Source organism: Carcharhinus amblyrhynchos, chromosome 14 (assembly GCF_965287045.1).
Source record: "Carcharhinus amblyrhynchos chromosome 14, sCarAmb.v2.hapA, whole genome shotgun sequence".
Classification (NCBI taxonomy): Eukaryota; Metazoa; Chordata; class Chondrichthyes; order Carcharhiniformes; family Carcharhinidae; genus Carcharhinus; species Carcharhinus amblyrhynchos.
In genome coordinates this window covers 56,533,115-56,555,902 of record NC_137337.1, presented here as the reverse complement: position 1 = coordinate 56,555,902, position 22,788 = coordinate 56,533,115, and the positions used below count along the sequence as shown (strand labels likewise).

The 22,788-nt window shown below is 46.4% G+C and overlaps 1 protein-coding gene across 7 annotated transcripts in view; it reads right to left on the bottom strand.

The window, feature by feature from the left end:
- Positions 1 to 22,788, bottom strand: part of LOC145352695 (papilin-like) — a 201,368-nt gene that overhangs the window by 156,270 nt on the left and 22,310 nt on the right. For all 7 annotated transcript variants that reach the window (XM_080202920.1, XM_080202919.1, XM_080202921.1 and 4 more), the window contains exon 2: positions 15,339 to 15,454. In XM_080202920.1, the coding sequence (XP_080059046.1) occupies positions 15,339 to 15,454 (116 nt within the window). The remainder of the gene's footprint in view (positions 1 to 15,338; positions 15,455 to 22,788) is intronic.

Sequence of the window (22,788 nt, the reverse complement as noted above, 5' to 3'; positions counted from 1 at the left end):
ACCTGGATTTTTGCAAGGTAGTGGAGACTTCATGATTTATCCAAAATAGTGGATGGATCCCAGATCCATAAGTCCTACCCCTATATCTGACAGAGGGAGTAATGGGCCCCATTTTGCTATTTTGATTCTGGGCGGATTTGAAACTGGCAGTGTTTCAGATCCAACTTTTAAACCCATTCTTATTCCCCTACACATTCTGCCTGAAAAAATATTGGCAATTCCGAATCACGCTACAGAAGCCTGTAGGTGGGACTTAACAAGCCCGAAATTCTGCAGCTCCGATCGGCGCCTCCAATTGCGCACGCGCAAAAAATAGATAGAATGTGGTTCCCTGCCACATCCCTCCCAGGATAATGCCTCCCCCTGGCCCCACAGGCATTTCCCAACCCGCACAACATTACTGACCCTCTTATCCCCCAATCCCCTCTGGCCACCCAGACTGATAATGGGCCCCTCATCCCAGCTATCTCAGGGACAGCGGACCTCCCCCTTCCCCCTTACCGATCTCAGGCAGCGTGACAGCAGACCCCATATACCCCCCCTTACTGATCCCAGGGAGAGTGGCAGCGGACCCCACATTCCCACCCAGTAATCTCAGGCAGAGTGGCAGTGGGTCCCCCCTTTCCCCCTCTCTGATCTCAGGCAGAGTGGCAGTGGGTCCCCCTTTCCCCCTCTCTGATCTCAGGCAGAGCGGCAGTGGGTCCCCCCTTTCCCCCTTACTGATCCCAGGCAGAGCGGCAGTGGGTCCCCCCTTTCCCCCTCACTGATCTCAGGCAGAGTGGCAGTGGGTCCCCCTTTCCCCCTCTCTGATCTCAGGCAGAGCGGCAGTGGGTCCCCCTTTCCCCCTCTCTGATCTCAGGCAGAGTGGCAGTGGGTCCCCCCTTTCCCCCTCACTGATCTCAGGCAGAGTGGCAGTGGGTCCCCCTTTCCCCCTCTCTGATCTCAGGCAGAGCGGCAGTGGGTCCCCCCTTTCCCCCTCACTGATCTCAGGCAGAGTGGCAGTGGGTCCCCCTTTCCCCCTCTCTGATCTCAGGCAGAGCGGCAGTGGGTCCCCCCTTTCCCCCTCACTGATCTCAGGCAGAGCGGCAGTGGGTCCCCCCTTTCCCCCTCACTGATCTCAGGCAGAGCGGCAGTGGGTCCCCCCTTTCCCCCTCACTGATCTCAGGCAGAGTGGCAGTGGGTCCCCCCTTTCCCCCTCACTGATCTCAGGCAGAGTGGCAGTGGGTCCCCCCTTTCCCCCTCACTGATCTCAGGCAGAGTGGCAGTGGGTCCCCCCTTTCCCCCTCACTGATCTCAGGCAGAGTGGCAGTGGGTCCCCCCTTTCCCCCTCACTGATCTCAGGCAGAGTGGCAGTGGCCCCCCTCCCCTTTCCCCTTAATGTTCTCAGGCAGAGTGCAGCAGACACCACCCCCTCCCTCTCCCCCACAACAAGTTCGGACCCCACAAATTCAGGGATGGCTACCAAATGTGGGAAACTCAAGCTCAGCAGGGCCATTTGAACTCAATGATGAATTCAAATAGGCTAGGAATACTGCAGTGAGTAACTCACCTCCTGGCTCCCCAAAGCCTAGCCATCATCTACAAAATGTGATAGAATACTCCCCACTTGCCTGGATGGAAGCAGCTCCAACAACATTCAAGAAGCTTGACACCATCCAGGACAAAGCAGCCCGCTTGATTATTTGTAGATGTGGTGCCATTCAATCTGTACACCACCAATGCTCAGTAGCAGCAGTGTGTACTATCTACAAGATGCACTGCAGCAATTCACCAAAGATCCTTAGACAGCACCTTCCAAACCCATGGCCACTTCCATCTAGAAGGACAAAGGCAGCAGATAAATGGGAACACCATCACCTGTGGGTTCCCCTCCAAGCCACTCAACATCCTGACTTGGAAACAGATCATTGTTCCTTTGCAGTCGCTGGGTCAAAATCCTGGAATTCCCTACCTAATGGCATTGTGGATCAACCCACAGAACATGGACTGCAGCGATTCAAGAAGGCAGCTCACCACCACTTTCTCAAGGACAACAAGAGATGGGCAATAAATGCTGGCCAGCCAGCAACACCCATGTCCCACAAATGAATTTAAAAAATCACTTTTTCCCTGGAGCAAGATGGAATAGTGTGGAAGTTATAATTTTTAGAGCAGGCATAAATGCTCTTGAACGGCATATAGCATATGTAAAACTTTTCACATTCCGAGTTACTTAAATGGACAGCCTTTTAAAAATTGAAGAAAACTGTCTGCCTGCATCTGGGAGTTAAAGGAAAAGCTGATATATTACTTGTTAATATAATCCTAAGTGCTAATACATTATCTCTGCTTGATTGTGTTCCTCAACATATCTTTATCACAAGTGGGTGATAGTTCACAGTTTGATTAATAGCTTAAAGAGCTTATTAAGGGATTAGCTGTCTTTGATGTAAGTTCATGAATACAAGTGTTTGTTTTCATAATGCATTGAATGAGCTTTCATTAATTAATATGTTGTTTACATAGAGAAGTCTGTAGAGTCATACAGCAATACAGCATGGGAACAGGCCCTTTGGCCTAAATGGTCCATGCCAATTGTGGTGCCCTCCCAACTAGTCCCAACTGCCTGCATTTGGCCCATATTCCTTTAATCTTTTCCCATCCATGTACTTATCCAAATGCTTTTTAAATATTGCTATTGAACCTGCCTCAAACACTTTCTCTGGCAGCTCATCATCCTCTGCATGAAGAAGTTGCCCCTCAGGTCCCTTTTAAATCTTTCGCCCCCTCACCTTAAACCTATACCCTCTAGTTCTCAATTCGCCTTCCCTGGGATAAAGACATAAGAACATAAGAAATAGGAGCAGGAGTAGGCCATCTAGCCCTTCGAGCCTGCCCCGCCATTCAATAAGATCATGGCTGATCTGTTGTGGCTCAGTTCCACTTTCCCGCCCTCTCCCCATAACCCTTAATCCCCTCTCTTATCAAGAACCCATCAACCCGCTTCTTAAAAATATTTAGCGAGGCAGCCTCCACCACTTCAACGGGCAGAGAATTCCAGAGATTCACCACCCTTTGAGTGAAGAAGTTCCTCCTCAACTCCGTTCTAAACCGCCTCCCCTTTATCTTGAGGCTGTGCCCCCTAGTCCTGCTGTCTTTTTTGAGCGGGAAGAGGAGGAGGGAACCGAGTGCAGGGTGTCGAAATTTGCTGATGACACCAAGATTGGGGGAAAGGCAAATTGTGCGGAGGGTGTGGAGAGTCTGCAGAAGGATCTAGATAGGCTGGGCGAATGGGCCAGGAAATGGCAAATGGAATTTAATGTTGGCAAGTGTGAGGTGGTCCACTTTGGTAGGAAGAATGGTAGGATGGACTATTACTTACGTGGCGAAAAACTGCAGCAGGCGACGGTGCAGAGGGACCTCGGGGTCCTTGTGCATGAGTCGCAAAAACCCAGCTTGCAGGTGCAGCAGGTGGTCAGGAAGGCGAATGGGATGCTGGCCTTCATAGTGAGGGGGATTGAATATAAAAGTAGGGAGGTCTTGCTGCAGCTGTATAGGGCATTGGTGAGGCCGCAGCTGGAGTACTGTGTGCAGTTTTGGGCGCCGCACCTGCGCAAGGATATTTTGGCCCTGGAGGGAGTGCAGAGGAGGTTTACTAGGCTGATACCGGAGTTGAGGGGATTGAGCTATGAGGAGAGGCTGAATAAACTAGGCTTGTACTCGTTAGAGTTTAGAAGAATGAGGGGAGATCTCATTGAGACGTATAAGATGATGAATGGGATGGATAGGATAAAGACTATGAGCATTCATCCTACCTGTGCCCCTCATGGCTTTATACATCTCAACATGGTCACTCCCTCATTCTCCCACATTCCAAGAAATAAAGTCCTAGCTTGGCCAACCTCTCCCTACAACTCAGGCCCACTAGTCATGGAAACATCCTCGTAAATCTTATTTGCACTCTTTCCAGTTTATCAATATCTTTTCTATAACAGGGTGACCAAAACTACACATACTCCATTTGGGGCACATTTTTCGCAAGGCAGGTGCAGCTAGATAAGAGATTTCCCAACTCTGCACACTCAAATGTGGCCTCACCAATGGCTTATACAACTGTAACATAATGTCCCAACTCCTATACTGAATGTGCTGAGTGATGAAGGCTAATACGCTAAATGCCTTTTTCACTCTCCTGTCTACCTGTGACATCACTTTCAATAAACTATGACATGTACTTGAATGTCTCTTTTCCTCAACACTCCCCAGGGCCCTAGCATTCACTGTTACAAGTCCTACTCTGGTTTGACTTTCTGAAATGCAACACCTCACACTTATCGCCTCATCACCTCACAGTGGTCCACTCAGCGCACTATTGCTGGTCTCTCCAGTGGGTTCAGGCTCCACTCCCCCGACTGGCAAGAATCCCCTCTGTGATGCACTGAGTGCCAGAGATTCATTCAATTAAATATGCTCAAAAATGGGCGGGAAAATTCATGCTTTAGTTCTTTTTGCGAGAATCACCCTGTTACCTCGACGGCCACTTCTTTTAAGGTCCTCGGAACTTGTGTCCCTTAGAGTCCAAAGATGTGTAGGTTAGTTGGGCTACGGGGATAGACACAACAAAAAGTCTGACAACACCAGGTTTTAGTCCAACCGATTTATTTGATAGTGAACTCACAAGCTTTCGAGGGGACTCCTCGAAAGCTTGTGAGTTTATTGTCAAATAAATCGGTTGGACTAAAACCTGGTGTTGTCAGACTTTTTACTGTGTTTACCCCAGTCCAACGCCGGCATGCCCACATCATGACTACGGGGATAGGGCAGGGGAATGAGCCTGGGTAAGATGCTTTCTTGGAGATTTGATGCAGACCTGTGAGCTGAATAGCCTCCTTTGGCACTATATGTATTCTATAGTTCTATGACCCTTTGTAGCCTCCTTATGTTAACATAAGAAATAGGAGCAGGAGTAGGCCATCTAGCCCTTCGAGCCTGCCCCGCCATTCAATAAGATCATGGCTGATCTGAAGTGGCTCAGTTCCACTTTCCCGCTTTCTCCCCACAACCCTTAATCCCCTTGCCTACCAAAAACCTATCTACCCGTGTCTTAAATATATTTAGCGAGGCAGCCTCCACCACTTCAACGGGCAGAGAATTCCAGACCCTTTGAGAGAAGAAGTTCCTCCTCAACTCCGTTCTAAATTGTCCCCCCCTTATCTTGAGGCTGTGCCCTCTAGTCCTACTGTCCTTTCTAAGCGGGAAGAACCTCTCCACCTCTACCCTATCCATCCCCTTCATCATCTTAAACATCCCAATAAGATCCCCCCTCATCCTTCTAAACTCTAACGATTACAAGCCCAGTCTATTCAGCCTCTCTTCATAGTTCAACCCCCTCAACTCCGGTATCAGCCTAGTGAACCTCCTCTGCACTCCCTCCAGGGCCAAAATATCCTTGCGCAAGTGCAGCGACCAAAACTGCACACAGTACTCCAGCTGCGGCCTCACCAGTGCCCTGTACAGTTGCAGCAAGACCTCCCTACTTTTATATTCTATCCCCCTCGCTATAAAGGCCAGCATCCCATTTGCCTTCCTGATCACCTGCTACACCTGTAGGCTGGGTTTTTGCGACTCATGCACAAGGACCCCCAGGTCCCTCTGCACCGTAGCATGCTGCAGCTTTTCGCCCTTTAAATAGTAGACCCTCCTACTATTATTCCTGCCAAAGTGGATAACCTCACACTTGCCAACATTGTATTCCATCTGCCAGATCCTCGCCCACTCACTCAGCCTATCTATATCCCTCTGCAGACTTTCTACACCCTCCGCACAATTTGCTTTTCCACTTATCTTTGTGTCATCAGCAAATTTCGACACCTTACACTCAGCTCCCTCCTCCAGATCATCTATATAAATGGTAAATAGCTGAGGCCCCAGCACCGATCCCTGGGGCACTCCACTAGTCACCAACCGTCAATCCGAATAGCACCCACTGACACCTTCTCTTCAGAACTTACTTTCCTGCTTTCTCTTTGTCATCAGCAAATTTTGAAACCATACCTTCAGTCCCCTCATCCAAGTCATTTATATAAGTTGTAAACAGTTGAGATCCTAGCACTGATCCGTGTAACACACCACCTGTCACATCCTGCCAACCTGGAGACCACCCATTTATACCAATTCTCTGGTATTTGTTACCGAGCCAATCTTCAATCCATGCCAATATATTACACCCCACACCATAAACCTTTATTTCCTGCAATAATCCTTAATGTGGCACCTTATCAAATGCCATCTAGAAATCTAAGTACAGTACATCCACCGATTCCCCTCTATCTACAGCACCAGTGATTCCTTTAAAGAAGTCCAATAAATTGGTTAAACGTGATTTCCCTTCCACAAAACCATGTCAAATTTGCCCGATTGCCTTGAGGTTTTCCAAGTGCTTTGCTGTAACAACTTTAATAGTGGCTTCTAACATTTTCCTATGACAGATATTAGGCTCACTAGTCTGTCATTTCCTGCTTTCTGTCTTGTTCCCTTTTTGGATAAAGGTCTTACATGTGCTATCTTTCAAACTAATGGAATCTTCCTGAATGTAGGGAATTTTGGAAAATTAAAACCAATGCATCAATTATCTCATTAGCTACTTCTTCCAAGACCTCATGGTGAAGTCCATCCGGACCAGGGCCACAGACCGAACAATTTGCTCAATACCACTTCCCTGGTGATTGTAATTTTCTTGAGTTCCTCCCTCCCTTTAATTTCCTGATTTACAGCTATTTCTGGGATGTTACTTGTGCCCTCGGTAGTGAAGACAGCTACGACTCTCACCAATTTTCACAGATGCATCATAGAAAGCATTCTTTCTGGTTGCATCACAGCTTGGTATGGGCTCCTGCTCTGCCCAAGACTGCAAGGAATTACAAAAGGTCGTGAATGTAGCCCACTCTATCGCGCAAACCAGCCTCCCATCCATTGGCTCTGTCTACACTTCCTGCTGCCTCAGCAAAGCAGCCAGCATAATTAAGGACCCACTCATCCCAGACATTCTCTCTTCCACCTTCTTCCATCGGGAAAAATATATAGAAGTCTGAGGTCACATTCTAACCGGCTCAAGAACAGCTTCTTCCCTGCTGCCGTCAGAATTTTGAATGGACTTACCTTGCATTAGGTTGATCTTTCTCTACACCCTAGCTATGTCTGTAACATTACATTCTGCACTCTTTCATTTCCTTCTCAACAAATGGTATGTTTTGGCTGTATAACGCGCAAGAAACAATACTTTTCACTGTATGTTAATACATGTGACAGTAATAAATCAAATCAAATCAGATGATGGTGTCTCCTTTTGAAATGTTTCTCTCTCATCAGAATGTGTCTATTCTGTGTATTCTAAAATATATAGAATACTGTCTATACTGTCCACTACTTGAAGGTCTTCCTATAACCACAGTGCCATGGTCAGTCAGCTCATCCAGCCTGCAGCTCCACTCTCATTTAAACATATTGAAAGAACATCAAAACTGTTGGACAATTGCAGAGGCTGATGCTCCTGCCCTCTGGGTTCCTTTATCCTTCTCAAAGAGTCTTTCTTTTTTGCTGTGATAAATTTTGGCTGAGAGCTATTAAATGTTTCTTTAAAACTCTGCCACTGCATCTCTATCGACGTTACTGAAGGCCTCCTTCTGCACTGTAGGGATTCCATAGTTTTTATTGTTGTTCTTCCCGCACCTAGCAGTGCACAAAGCAGACTTTCATCTGTTTCCAGAGTTAATTTTTCCTGGAACGCTATCCTCAAATCCTGTCACCAGAGGCTTATAGCTGAGGGACGCTACTCTGTATCAAGCATGGCTGACCAAGTGTCTCTCCTGCTCTAATCACCAGCCCTTGGCATGTTGGAATGATTTTGTAGGTTGATACTCAAACCTGGGTCCCTGACACTGTGAGGTAGCAGTGCTAACCACTGTGCCACTATGCCAGCTGGGAGAGTTAATAGGAATGTAGTGGTCGGTAGGAGACAATATGGTCTGGGCGTGGGGTGTGTTGACACAGTTCTCTGCAGTTGAGAGTGTGAGACCAGAAGACCGTGTTGTCTGCCACAGTTGGTCGTTGGGATTGAGATGAGGAAAGATTTCTTCACTGAGAGGGTTGTGAATCCAATTCTCTGCCCCAGAGGCTGCTTAGTTGTGAAGTATATTCAATACAGAAGTCAATTTTTTGGATTGAAAGGATTTGAGGATAAAGTGAGAAACTGGAGTTGAGGTAGATGAGCCATGGTCTGATTAAATAGTGAAGCAGGTTTGAGACACAACATGGCCTCTCCTCTTCCTAATTCTCATCTTCTTTGTATAGCAGTTGAGCTGAATGGCTTTTTTTCTGTGCTGTAATTGTTACAGAAAGCATTTGGCCACCCCTGTTATGGATATCTCTATCTTTTAAACTGTTATAGCCTTTATTTAAGGGATCATTGTCCAAGGTCGGCACACCAGATTTGCATAAAGCAAGAGAGCCTTTTAACAGCACGGTACAACATTACTCAGCTGATGCTCAATCTCACAAATCACCATGTGTCATTTTACTGGAGAGGATTCTGAGGGACAGGATTTATGAGCATTTAGAGTTTAGAATGATCAGAAATGGTCAGCACGGCTTTGTCAAGGGCAGGTCGCGCCTTACGAGCCTAGTTGAGTTCTTTGAAAATGTGACTGAACACATTGACGAAGGAAGAGCGGTGGACGTGGGTTACATGGACTTCAGCAAGGCGTTTGATAAGGTCCCCCATGCAAGACTTCTTGAGAAGGTGAGAGGGCATGGGATCTAAGGGACTTTGGCCTTGTGGATGCAGAACTGGCTTGCCTGCAGAGGGCCGAGAGTGATTGTGGATGGGTCTTTTTCTGCATTGAGGTCGGTCACCAGTGGAGTGCCCCAGGGACCTGTTCTAGGACCCTTGCTGTTTGTCATTTTCGTAAATGACCCAGATGAGGAAGTGGAGGGATGGGTTAGTAAGTTCGCCGACAACATGAAGGTTGGTGGTGTTGTGGATAGTCTGGAGGGATGTCAGAAGTTGCAGTGTGACATAGATAGGGCACAAGACTGGACGGAGAAGTGGCAGATGGACTTCAATGCGGATAAAGTGTGGTGGTCCATTTTGGCAGGTCCAATGGGATGAAGGAGTATAATATCAAGGGTAGGAGTCTTAGCAGTGTTGAGGAGCAGAAGGACCTTGGGGTCCGGGTCCATAGGACTCTTAAATCGGCCTCGCAGGTGGAGGATGTGGTCAAGAAGGCGTATGGCGTACTGGCCTTCATTAATCAAGGGATTGAGTTTAGGAGTTGGGAGGTAACGCTGCAACTTTATAAGACCCTTGTCAGACCCCACTTGGAGTACTGTGCGCAGTTCTGGTCGCCTCACTACAGGAAGGATGTGGAAGCTATTGAGAGGGTGCAGAGGAGATTTACAAGCATGTTGCCTAGATTGGGAGGCATGCCTTACGAAGATAGGTTGAGGGAGCTAGGTCTCCTCTCCCTGGAGAGATGAAGGTTGAGAGGCGACCTGATAGAGGTTTATAAAATGTTGAGAGGAATAGATAGGGTGGATTCTCAGAGGTTATTTCCCAGGGCTGAAATGGTCGCTACGAGAGGACATGGGTTTAAGGTGCTGGGGAGCAGGTACAAAGGAGATGTCAGGGTAAGTTTTTCACTCAGAGGGTGGTGAGTGAATGGAATCGGCTGCCGTCGGTGGTGGTAGAGGCGAACTCGCTGGGGTCTTTTAAAAGACTTCTGGATGAGTACATGGAATTTAATGGGATTGGGAGTTACAGATAGTTCTATGGCCTGGTAGGTATGGATGTGATCAGTGCAACTTGTGGGCCGAAGGGCCTGTTTGTGCTGTAGTGTTCTATGTTCTATGTACTAAAACTGCAAGTTAACTGAATGAAGCAGGAAGGCTCCAAGGTGTGGTCTTTCTTAAGTTTAACCACTAGAACGCAAAAGTTGACTGATGTTTCATTAGATCATCACAACATCAAACATGGAACGTGCAGGAAATGTAGTTGCCACATGATATGAGACTTTATTACTTGCAAATACAAAGAGAACTAGTTTCCACTGGCACAGGGAACAGCAATCAAAGGATTACAGAGTTAAGATAATTGGCACGAGATCCAAAGGCAACATGAGATTTTTTTTAAATACAGAGTTGTTATGATCTGATATGGAGTTCCTGAAAGCAGAGTTAATAATCTTTCAAAAGGAAATTGGATAAATAGATCAAGAAGAAAGCTTTACACTGCATTGGAGAAAGAACGGGAGAATGCAACCCTGTAGATAACTTTTTCAAAGAGCCAGCACAAGCACAATGGCCGAATGGCCTTCTGTGCGTTTAGTAAAACTCTATGCATTTATAATTCGGTCCAACTTTGTGGAGACTATAAGCCATTGTCAATAGGGTTTCTAAGATTGCCCTGGATTGACGACCTGTACACCAGGCTAAAAGGGGGCCACACATTTTTGAAGTTGGACGTGACCCATGCCTAATGCCAACTTGAACTGGGCAAGCTTTCCCAAAAGTATGTAACACTACATTCTGCACTCGTTTCCTTCTCTATGAATGGTATGCTTTGTGCATATAGCGCACAAGAAACAATACTTTTCACCGTATGCTATTACATGTGACAATAATAAATCAAATCAAATCAAACATGAACGACGTCTTGGTCACAGGAACTTCAGATTGTGAACACCTAACAGATCTGGAAGAGGTCTTACCATGATTCTTGGAGGTCAGAATACACCTGAAAGGGGAAAAAAATGTGTCTTCCAAACAAGTGCTGCAACCTCTAGTCTACTGGAAGGATGGCAAGGACCTTCAGCTGTGGAGGACAAGGTGAGGACCATTAAGGAGGTGCCATCTCCAAGGAACCCCATGGAATTAATATTCTTCCTGCAGTGAGTGAATTATTGAGGGAAGTTTATTCCTAATTTAGCTTCTTCGTAGGCCTTCTTGCATGCTCTACTATGGAAACATAAAAGTGATCTTTGGGGGTACCACAAGTGGAGGCTTTCAAAAGGTTTAAACTGAAACTTTTGTCCTTTAATTTATTGGCCCATTTTGACCCCAAAAAGGGCCTTATCTTGACATGTGATGCCTCCTCTTATAGGTTTGGGATGGTACTGGCACATTGCTGGAGAGATGGAACAGAGAAGTCTATTGCATATGCATCTAGGACCCTCTCATACATTGCGTGGAGGTACTCCCGACTAAGGAAGGATTGGCAGTTGTCTTCAGCATTAAAATATCCCATCGATTTGTCTATGGTAAATGCTTCTTCATGGTAACTGATCATGAGCCACTGCAAGGACTTTTTAAAGAAGACAATACTCCCCACAGCGTCCTCCTGAAAACAGGGTTGGGCCTTGTTACTGGTGGCTTGTGAATGCTACCGGCACTAGCCCAGGAGCCAGATAGCTACTGCTGATGCACTGAGCCATCTGCCATTGCCCAAAAACCTTGCTTCAAAAGAATTGTGATGACCCTCAATTTTTTGGACATCTTGCCAGTGTCTGCGAGGCAAATCAAGGCCTGGACACAAAAGGACCCAATCCTATCTAAATTAAAACATATATTATATGGGGTACTCAGAGGACAGTCCTCAGATGAAATGAAACATTACTTGATGAAGAAAGACAAGCTCAGTGTTGAGGATGGTACCATTCTCTGAGGAGGTGGGGGGGGGGGGGGGAGAGAGGAGGCGGTGGGGGTTCTCACGTAGTTGTCCTTCGCCCAGGGTGGCATCCAATACTCATGGAATTACACCATAATCACCCTGGGATTTCAAAGATGAAAATGCTAGCCAGCAACTACGTATGGTTGTCCACTCTTAATGCAGCCAATGCAGAGTGTGATTTATGTCAGGAAAATCAAAAAACTGACACACTGCCCTGCCCGCCACCACCCCACCCGCCCCTCCATACATCCACGACAGTGGCTGGTAGCTGATAGGCCATGGGTGCGAGTGCATGGAGATTGTGCTAGGCCTCTTTTGGGTTCCATGCTCTTAATTATGGTCGATGCACACTCCGAATAGTTCAGGGTATATTGCACGCACTCCCACCACTTCCCATGCTACCACTGAGAAGCAATGACAATGCTTCTGCACACATGGGATACCTGAAGTCCTGGTCTCTGACAATGGCATTGCCTTTACAAGCACATTCATTTCAGACCTTCATGTTTTCCAATGGAATCAAACACATTAGAACAGCACCCTATCATTGAATGGTTTAGCCAAATGGGCAGTGCAGACTTTAAAGTTCGGCATGAAAAAGCAACCCGCAGCATTCATTGAGACCAAACTGACATGATTTCTATTCATTTATACAACTACCCTTCACACAACAACAGCAATTGCCCCTGGGCTGGAGGCTTAGGACAAGATTAAGTTTATTGCTCCCAAACCTGAAGGGGAGGGTGTAGAGAACCAAAAGGAGAATTATGATTCTGCAAGGGCAGAAAGAATGTTTAAAATAGGCGATCTGGGTCATGTGAGGAACTTTGGGGATGCCCTCAGTTCAGTCCCTGGGATCATAACAGAGAAAATCCATGTTTTACAAGATCCATGTTCAGGGCAAATTGTCAGGAAATTCCCAGGCCATCACAGGGGTGGGGAACCCATGACAGTGCAAGCCTCATACCAGCCACGGGAACAACAATTCCAAGCACCGAGCCATGACTAGAAGCTGACTCTACAGCTGCCTCTTTGTGTGATGAGGATACGGATTCCGAGATGGAAGCAGAAGAGACTTACACCCCAGCTGAAGCAAGATCTCAGGAAGAATCAGCGTCAGTGGCATTATGGCACTCCCTTCAGGAACCAAGATCTCCAATCAACCTAAAACCCCCGGATCCAGTTCTGCCTTCAATCAACCCCAGGCTGATCGCCAAGCAGCACCAAAGGTCCTCTCTTGGTAGGGATGTTGAGGGAGAAAAGATTTTGATGGGGGAGGGATGTTAAGAGGGCCCCCTGGACCTTGTAGAACACAAGCTCTCCTATCAGCCGAGTGGAGACTTGACCAATAGGGAAGGAACACAGGGGAGTTTAAAACCACTGGCTCTACTCAGGCAGCTCAGACTCTGGGCTGACCTGTACACTGCAGCTGCTGAGGGCAACTTGAGCATGTTGTAAATAAAGGGTAATGGTGTCAGAAGACTGGCCTCAGTAAGACTTTTTTTGTTTATATCCAATTCAATCCAATCAAAGTCCAATTCAAAGTCTCAGCAAATGAGGCATTCCAGATCCAAGCTGACAGGACAGGCTCATCACTTCCGGTCTTCAGCTTGATCTACATGATCCAAACTGATTGGAGCAGGCACCTCCTCCAAGGCTTGGTCTCATTTGCATCTTAGTCAAAAGAACAAGAACGCATGCAAGAACTAGGAGCCATCTGGCTTCTCGAGCCTTCTCCACCATTCAATAAGATCATGGCTGATCTTTTCGTAGACTCAGCTCCACCTACCTGCCTGTTCATCATAACCCTTAATTCCTTTACTGTTCAAAAATTTATCCTTGCCTTAAAAACATTCAATGAGATAGCCTCAGCTGCTTCACTGGGCAGGGGATTCCACAGATTCACAACTCTGGGTGAAGAACTTCCTCCTCAGCTCAGTCCTAAATCTGTTCCCCTTTATTTTGAGGCCATGCCTCCTACTTCTAGTTTCACCCACCAGTGGAAACAACTTCCCTGCTTCTATCTTATCTATTTCCTTCATAATCTTATATGTTTCTATAAAATCTCCCCTCATTCTTCTGAATTCCAATGAGTATAGCCCCAGTTTACTCAGTCTCCCCTCATAAGCCAACCCTCTCAACTCCGGAATCAATGTAGTGAATCTCCTCTGCACCCCCTCCAGTGCCAGTATATCCTTTCTCAAGTAAGGAGACCAAAACTGTACGCAGTCCTCCAGATGTAGTCTCATCAGCACCCTGCATAGTTGCAACATAACCTCGCTTTTTTAAGTCCATCTCTCCATTTGCCTTCTTAATTACCTGATGTAACTACAAACCAACTCCTTGTCATTCTTGCACAAGGATACCCTTTGTACATCAGCATGCTGCAATGTTTTACCATTTAAATAATAGCCCATTTTAATGTTATTCCTACCAAAATGGATGACCTCACATTTACCAACATTGTACTCTGTCTGCCAGACCCTCGCCCACTCACTTAGACTATCTATATCCCTTTGCAGACTATCAGCGTCCTCTGCACACTTTGCTCTTCCACCCATTTTAGTTTCATCGGTGAATTTTGATATACTACACTTGGTCCCCAACTCCAAATCATCTAAGTAAATCATAAACAATTGCGGTCTCAACATTGATCCCTGAGGCACACCACTAATCACTGATCGCCAACCAGAAAAACACCATTTACCCTCCCCCCCCCACTTTGCTTTCTGTTAGTTAACTGATCCTCTATCCACGCTAATACATCACCCTTAACACCGTGCACCTTCATCTTACGCAGCAGTGAAATGCCTTCTGAAAATCCAGATACACCACATCCACGGCCTAGATGCCGCTTAAAAAATTGCCTGAAATGAGGCCTCAGTGTAGCCTCATGACTTCAACCAAGTGCAGGATGCCAAAACAACACTTCATTATAGCCAAAAGGCAAGACTGGCCTCAGTAGCATTACTACAGTTTAGGTTACCATCAATGCAATGTCCAATGGGGACAGTCCATGAAAAGATCGGCCATGGTCTTATTAAATGGTGCAGAAGGCTCGAGAGGCCAGATGGCCTACTCCTGCTCCTAGTTAGAACATATGTTCTTGTCCTTTTGGCTAAAATGCAAATGAGACCAAGCCTTGAAGGAGGTGCCTGCTCCAATCAGTTTGGATAATAAAAACAAAAAAAAATTAGTAAGATAAAAATAAACAAAGTAAAGTAAATGCCTCACAGCACCAGGGACCCTGGTTCTGGCCTAGGGTCACTGTGTAGAGTTTGCAGATTCCTCCCGTGTCTGCGTGGGTTTCTCTGGGTGCTCAGGTTTCCTCTCACAGTCCAAAGATGCATGGGTTAGGTTGCTTCGCCATGGCAAAATTGACCCTAGTGTCAGGGGATTAGCAAGGTTAATATGTAGGGTAACGGGAATAGGGCCTTGGTGGGACTGTGATTGATAGATGAACAGCCTCCTTCTGCACTATAGGGATTTTCTATGAACTGGAGTGAAGGTGAAGGAGAGAGTTCTTGCTCTGAAGTTGTTGAACTCAATGTTCAGTCCAGAAGGCTGTAAAGTGTCTAACCGAAAGACAAGGTGCTGTTGAAGTAAAAGTAAAGTAGAACAAAACCTTGTTACTTACCGATAGGAGTAACAACGGCGCTCTCTGACAGTCACACCAATACCACAGGTCCGGCTGCAATCTCCCCACTCTCCCCAGGGACCCCAGTAATCAGACTGACGTCTTTTTCTTAAAGCCTAGGTGTAACCAACAGAAAACAATGCTTAAAAATGGAATCTATTAAACCAGCAACTTGTGTTTAATATATTAAAATGTTCCAAAGCATTTTATGGGAGGATAAGCAAGTAAAATTTGACACTGATTTACATAGAGATTTTGATACAATTGACTGAACACTTGGTCCATTAAGGAATGTCTTAAAGGAGGAGAGAGAAGTAGAGAGTCAAGTCCAGACCTTTAGGCAGCTGAAGGCACACTCACTAATGGCAGAGCAATGAAAACTGTGGATATACATGAGGGCTGAATTGGAAAAAGGCAAATATCAGGTAAGTTTGTGGGAATTACTGTGATAAGGAAGGCTGAGGGCACGGAGGGATTTGAACACAAGATTCAGAATTTTAAAATGAAGGCATTGCCAGATTGGGAGACAGTGTAGATCAGCAAGCACAGAGCAAGACGTGAAAGGATTTTGTATGAGTCAGCAAGCAGGCAGAAGAGTTTTGAAAGTACTTGAGTTTTTGAAGGATGCAAGGTGGGAGGCCATAGTTAGCTCAGTTGGTCAATAGCATGGTGCTTAATAATACACAGGTCCAGTCTCCACATAGGCCGAGGTAGTTCTTGGGACCTGCCCTAGGACATCATGGAAGACTGTTAAAAGATAGAGATAGTTATAGAGAGCTAAGAACAAAGAAAATTACAGCATTGGAGCAAGCCCTTTGGCTTCGGCCCTCCAAGCCTGCACCGACTGTGATGCCTGACTGAACTAAAACCCCCTATCCCTCCGGGAACCATATTCCCATCCTATTCATGTATTTGTCAACACCCAATAAGCAGATGGCACGGTAGCAGAGTGGTTAGCACTGCTGTTTCACAGCTCCAGGGACCTGGGTTCGATTCCCAGCTTGGGTCACTGTCTGTGTGGAGTTTGCACATTCTCTTCACTTCTGCGTGGGTTTCCTCTGGGTGCTCCGGTTTCCTCCCAAAATCCAAAGATGTGCGGGTTAGGTTGATTGGCCATGCTAAAAATTGCCCCTTAGAGTCCTGAGATGCATAGATTAGAGTGATTAGCAGGTAAATATGTAGGGATATGGGGGTAGGGGCTGGGTGGGATTGTGGTCGATGCAGACTCGATGGGCTGAATGGCCTCTTTCTACACTGTATGATTCTATGACACCCCTAAAAAGTCACTCCCGTATTTGCTTCCACTACCTCCCCAGGCTGCGAGTTCCAGGCACCCACCACCTTCTGTGTAAAAAACCTGCCTCGTGCATCTCCTTTAAACCTTGCCCCTCGCAAGGGGTGCTGTGAACCATGATCAGCAAACTTTAAACAATCAAGGATGCTAAATGAAGAGAGAGAAGGTGGGTGCTTAGCCTGAAGAACACTGGAACGACCTGGCAAACTTCACCCATGTGGAAAACGAAACACAGTAAAAAGTCTGACAACACCGGGTTTTAATCCAACCGATTTATTTGATATTACTCACAAGCTTTCGAGGTTTCCCTCTTCGTCAAGTGAATGGAGAGTTCTGGCCTCAGACAGAGCATATAAAGCACAGACAGTTTAGAGATTACTGATTAGAATGCGAATCCTTACACCTAACCTGCCGTTCAAGACCTGAAGTGGCTGATAATGTGAGTGGAAGGAGCACTGATCACAGTTTAAAGAGATGTGTATTGTCTCCAGACAGTACAGTAAGTGAGGTTTTGCAAACCCAGACAAGTCACGGGGGTTACAGATAGTGCGACATGAACCCAAGATCCCTGTTGAGACCGTCCTCATGTGTGCGGAACTTGGCTATCAGTCTCTGTTCAGCGACTCTGCGCTGTCGTGTGTCGTGAAGGCTGCCTTGGAGAATGCTTACCCGAAGGTCAGACGCTGAATGCCCGTGACCACTGAAGTGTTCGCCAACAGGAAGGGAACAGTCTTGCCTGGTGATTGTCGAGCGATGTTCATTCATCCGTTGTCATAGCGTCTGCATGGTCTCCCCAATGTACCATGCTTCGGGACATCCTTTCTTGCAACGTATCAGGTAGACAATGTTGGCCGAGTTGCAAGAGTATTTACCATGTACCTGGTGGATGGTATTCTCACGTGTGATGATGGTATCCATGTCGATGATCCGGCATGTCTTGCAGAGGTTGCTGTGGCAGAGTTGTGTGGAATTGTGGTCACTGTTCTCCTGAAGACTGGGTAGTTTGCTGCGAACAATGGTCTGTTTGAGGTTGTGTGGTTGTCTGAAGGCAAGAAGTGGGGGTGTGGGGATAGCCCTGGCGAGATGTTCGTCTTCATCAATGATATGTTGAAGACTCCGGAGAAGATGTCGTAGCTTCTCCGCTCCGGGGAAGTACTGGACGACGAAGGGTACTCTGTCCACTGTGTCCCGTGTTTGCCTTCTGAGGAGATCGGTGCGGTTTTTCGCTGTGGTGCATCGGAACTGTCGATCTATGAGTCGAGCACCATATCCTGTTCTTATGAGGGCATCTTTCAGGGTCTGGAGGTGTCTGTCACGATCCTCCTCATCTGAGTAAATCCTATGTATACGGAGGGCTTGTCCATAGGGAATGGCTTCTTTAACATGTTTAGGGTGGAAACTGGAGAAGTGGAGCATTGTGAGATTGTCTGTGGGCTTGCGGTACAGTGAGGTGCTGAGGTGACCGTCCTTAATGGAGATGCGTGTGTCCAAGAATGCAACTGATTCTGGGGAATAGTCCATGGTGAGTCTGATGGTGGGGTGGAATTTGTTGATATCATCATATAGTTGTTTCAGTGATTGTTCACCATGAGGCCAAAGGAAGAAAATGTCATCGATGTATCTAGTGTATAGCATTGGTTGAAGATTCTGTGCAGTGAAGAAGTCTTGTTTCATCCAGACACATGGAACAGCCATGGGGACCAAATTTGCACCTCAATATGCCAACATCTTCATGCACAGCTTCGAACAAGACTTCTTCACTGCACAGAATCTTCAACCAATGCTATACACTAGATAAATCGATGACATTTTCTTCCTTTGGCCTCATGGTGAACAATCACTGAAACAACTATATGATGATATCAACAAATTCCACCCCACCATCAGACTCACCATGGACTATTCCCCAGAATCAGCTGCATTCTTGGACACATGCATCTCCATTAAGGACGGTCACCTCAGCACCTCACTGTACCGCAAGCCCACAGACAATCTCACAATGCTCCACTTCTCCAGTTTCCGCCCTAAACATGTTAAAGAAGCCATTCCCTATGGACAAGCCCTCCGTATACATAGGATTTGCTCAGATGAGGAGGATCGTGACAGACACCTCCAGACCCTGAAAGATGCCCTCATAAGAACAGGATATGGTGCTCGACTCATAGATCGACAGTTCCGATGCACCACAGCGAAAAACCACACCGATCTCCTCAGAAGGCAAACACGGGACACAGTGGACAGAGTACCCTTCGTCGTCCAGTACTTCCCCGGAGCGGAGAAGCTACGACATCTTCTCCGGAGTCTTCAACATATCATTGATGAAGACGAACATCTCGCCAGGGCTATCCCCACACCCCCACTTCTTGCCTTCAGACAACCACACAACCTCAAACAGACCATTGTTCGCAGCAAACTACCCAGTCTTCAGGAGAACAGTGACCACAATTCCACACAACTCTGCCACAGCAACCTCTGCAAAACATGCCGGATCATCGACATGGATACCATCATCACACGTGAGAATACCATCCACCAGGTACATGGTAAATACTCTTGCAACTCGGCCAACATTGTCTACCTGATACGTTGCAAGAAAGGATGTCCCGAAGCATGGTACACTGGGGAGACCATGCAGACGCTACGACAACGGATGAATGAACATCGCTCGACAATCACCAGGCAAGACTGTTCCCTTCCTGTTGGCGAACACTTCAGTGGTCACGGGCATTCCACCTCTGACCCCTCGGGTAAGCATTCTCCAAGGCGGCCTTCACGACACACGACAGCGCAGAGTCGCTGAACAGAGACTGATAGCCAAGTTCCGCACACATGAGGACGGTCTCAACAGGGATCTTGGGTTCATGTCGCACTATCTGTAACCCCCGTGACTTGTCTGGGTTTGCAAAACCTCACTTACTGTACTGTCTGGAGACAATACACATCTCTTTAAACTGTGATCAGTGCTCCTTCCACTCACATTATCAGCCACTTCAGGTCTTGAACAGCAGGTTAGGTGTAAGGATTCGCATTCTAATCAGTAATCTCTAAACAGTCTGTGCTTTATATGCTCTGTCTGAGGCCAGAACTCTCCATTCACCTGACGAAGAGGGAAACCTCGAAAGCTTGTGAGTAATATCAAATAAATCGGTTGGACTAAAACCCGGTGTTGTCAGACTTTTTACTGTGTTTACGCCAGTCCAACGCCAGCATACCCACATCATGAAAACGAAACACACACAGAATCCGAAACACAACTGAGTCACCTCATCATTACCTACAGTATCACTGATTATACAACGTTAGCCAGCTGTGAATTAGCAATGAATAACAGCTTTGTTTTTAGAAAAATAAACATCAGGGATACGGGAGTGGCTGGCAAGGCAACTTTAATTGCACTTGAGAAGGTGGAGGCCTCCTTCTTCAAACACTGCAGTCCATTGCATCTCTCCACTGTCATTGGCTGGGTGGGACTACAGTCACATGGTTCCATTCCAATCCAATCATAGCTACACATCGAATCCCTACAGTGCAAGAGGCCATTTGGTCCGTCGAGTCTGTACCGACTCTCCAAAAGAGCACCGACCATGGTTAATCCACCTAACTTGCACATCTTTCGACTGTGGGAGGAAACCATGCAGACACGGAGAAGATGCAAACTCAGAGGTCAGAGATGAATTAGGTATTATATCAGAGCAGGTTATTGTTGATGTAGTGGTGGTGAAGATGCTCCCACAATGCTTCTGGGGCAGCAGTTGTAAGTCTTATCCAGCGACAATGAAAGATTGACAATATTTCTCCAAGTCGTAAGTCTGGTTTGGAGGGAAACTTGCAGGTGGTGGAGATCCCATACATGTGGATACCGTTCTCATTCCAGGTGGTGGAAGTTGTGAGTTTAGGAATCCTTTCATAATACTTTTATAATAGCTTGGTAGTCAGTGAACAACCAAACACATTTCCATTCCTGATTATAACACGGTAACAAAATTGGCTGCTCTCTGACCTCATCTTCACCTTTCCACTCTCTGCAGTATCAATAAAAATCTAACAATCTTGAATATAATCACTGACTGAGTATACACAACCCTCCAGCTCTTTTTTATTCTTTCATAGAATGTTGATGCTGCTGGCTAGAGCACCATTTATTGCCCATCCGGAATTGTCCTGAAGAAGGTGGCAGTGAGCTGCCTTTTTGAACTGCTGCAGTCCACATGGTGTAGGTACACCCCCAGTGCTGTCAGGAGGGGAGTTCCGGAACCAACAATTGTGGTCTAGGATGGTATGTGGCACGGAGGAGAACTTGCAGGTGATGCCGTTTCCATGCATCTGCTATCCTTGTCCTGCTAAGTCTTAGAGGGTGGAAAATGGTGCTGCCAAAGGAAGCTTGGTGAGTTATTGAAGTGCATCTTGTGTACAAAGGATAAATTTTCTGATCCCATCACTGCAGGAATTTTTGCAGAGAGATGAACAATTTGAAGGATTATTAAAAAGTCCGTTGACACCTGGCAGGAATTTCCAATCTCAGGGCAGGTGTGACTGGAAAATCCCACCCATAGTTTGCACTGTTAGCACCGTGTGCCGGTGAAAAGGGGAGCGAATGTTTAAGGTGGTTAATCAGTATTGATCAAGCGGATTGCCTTGTTCTGAATAGTACTGAGCTTTTTGAGTGTTTTTGGACCTGCATATATCTAGGTGAGTGGGGAGGGTGGCACAGTGGTTCGTACTGCTACCTCATAGCAACAGAGATCCGGGTTCAAGTCCCAGCTTGGGTGACAGTCTGTGACTGTGTGGGTTTCCTCCAGCTGCTCCGGTTTCCTCCCAGTCTGAAAGATGTGCTGGTTAGATGCACTGGCCATGCTAAATTCTCCCTCAGTGTACCCAAATAGGCACTACAGTGTGGCGACTAGGGGATTTTCACAGTAATGTCATTGTAGTGTCAATGTAAGCTTGCTTGTGACACTAATAAATAAAGTTTAAAATTTAAAATGAAACTTTAAACAAACTCCTAACTTGTCCCTTGTAGGTAATGAACACACTTTGGGGAGTCGGCAAGTGAGTTACTCATTGCAGAATTCCCAGCCTCTAACTCACTCTTGTAGCCACGGTATACGTATGAACATAAGAACTAGGAGCAGGAGCAGGCCATCTGGCCCCTCGAGCCTGCTCCGCCATTCAATAAGATCATGGCTGATCTTTTTGTGGATTCAGCTCCACTTACCCACCCGCTCACCATAACCTTTAATTCCTTCACTGTTCAAAAATTTATCTATCCTTGCCTTAAAAACACTCAGTGAGGCAGCCTCAACTGCTTCACTGGGCAGGGAATTCCACAGATTCACAACCCTTTGTGTGAAGAAGTTCCTCCTCAACTCAGTCCTACATCTGATTCCCCCTTATTTTGAGGCTACGCCTCCCAGATCTAGTTTCACCCACCAGTAGAAACAACTTTCCTGCTTCTATCTTATCTATTCCCTTCATAATCTTATATGTTTGTATAAGATCTCCCCTTTGGGTTAAGGACACCACCCTGGGGAACTCCTGCAGTGATGTCTTATACTGAGATGATTAATCCTCAAGAGCCACAACCATCTTCCTTTGTGCTAGGTATGACTCCAACCAGCGGACAGTTTTAAATATTTAATCTAATCCATTTGTGACTTAAAAGCAAACTCAGGAACATAGAAACTAGAAGCAGGGGTAGATCATTCAGCCCTTTGAGCTCACTCTGCTATTCACTTTGATCATGGCTGATCATAGAATTCAATATCCTGATCCCCACTTTGCCCCATATCCCTTTAGCCTCAACAGCTATATGTAATTTCTTCTCAAAATCAGAGAACAACGTGGCCTCAACTGCATTGAAGTAGTTCAATTAAAAAACTGAAAAATATTCACTAAGTTAATTAAATATATGAACTAAAATGAGGTTAGATAGGGATGATGGTGCAGGTGCTTTACCTGCAACATGTGGACACTTGTGGAAAGCAGTATGATCCCAGACAAGCACAATCACAACTCAAAAACTACAGGTCTGAGTTGCTGAGCTGGTGTCCAAGATACAGACATTCCAGGGCACCAGGAAGAGGAAGATCTACCTCTGCACTTCAATCCATGAAACAGAGTCCTTAGATGAGGGAGTGGTACAGGTTTGGTTCGTGG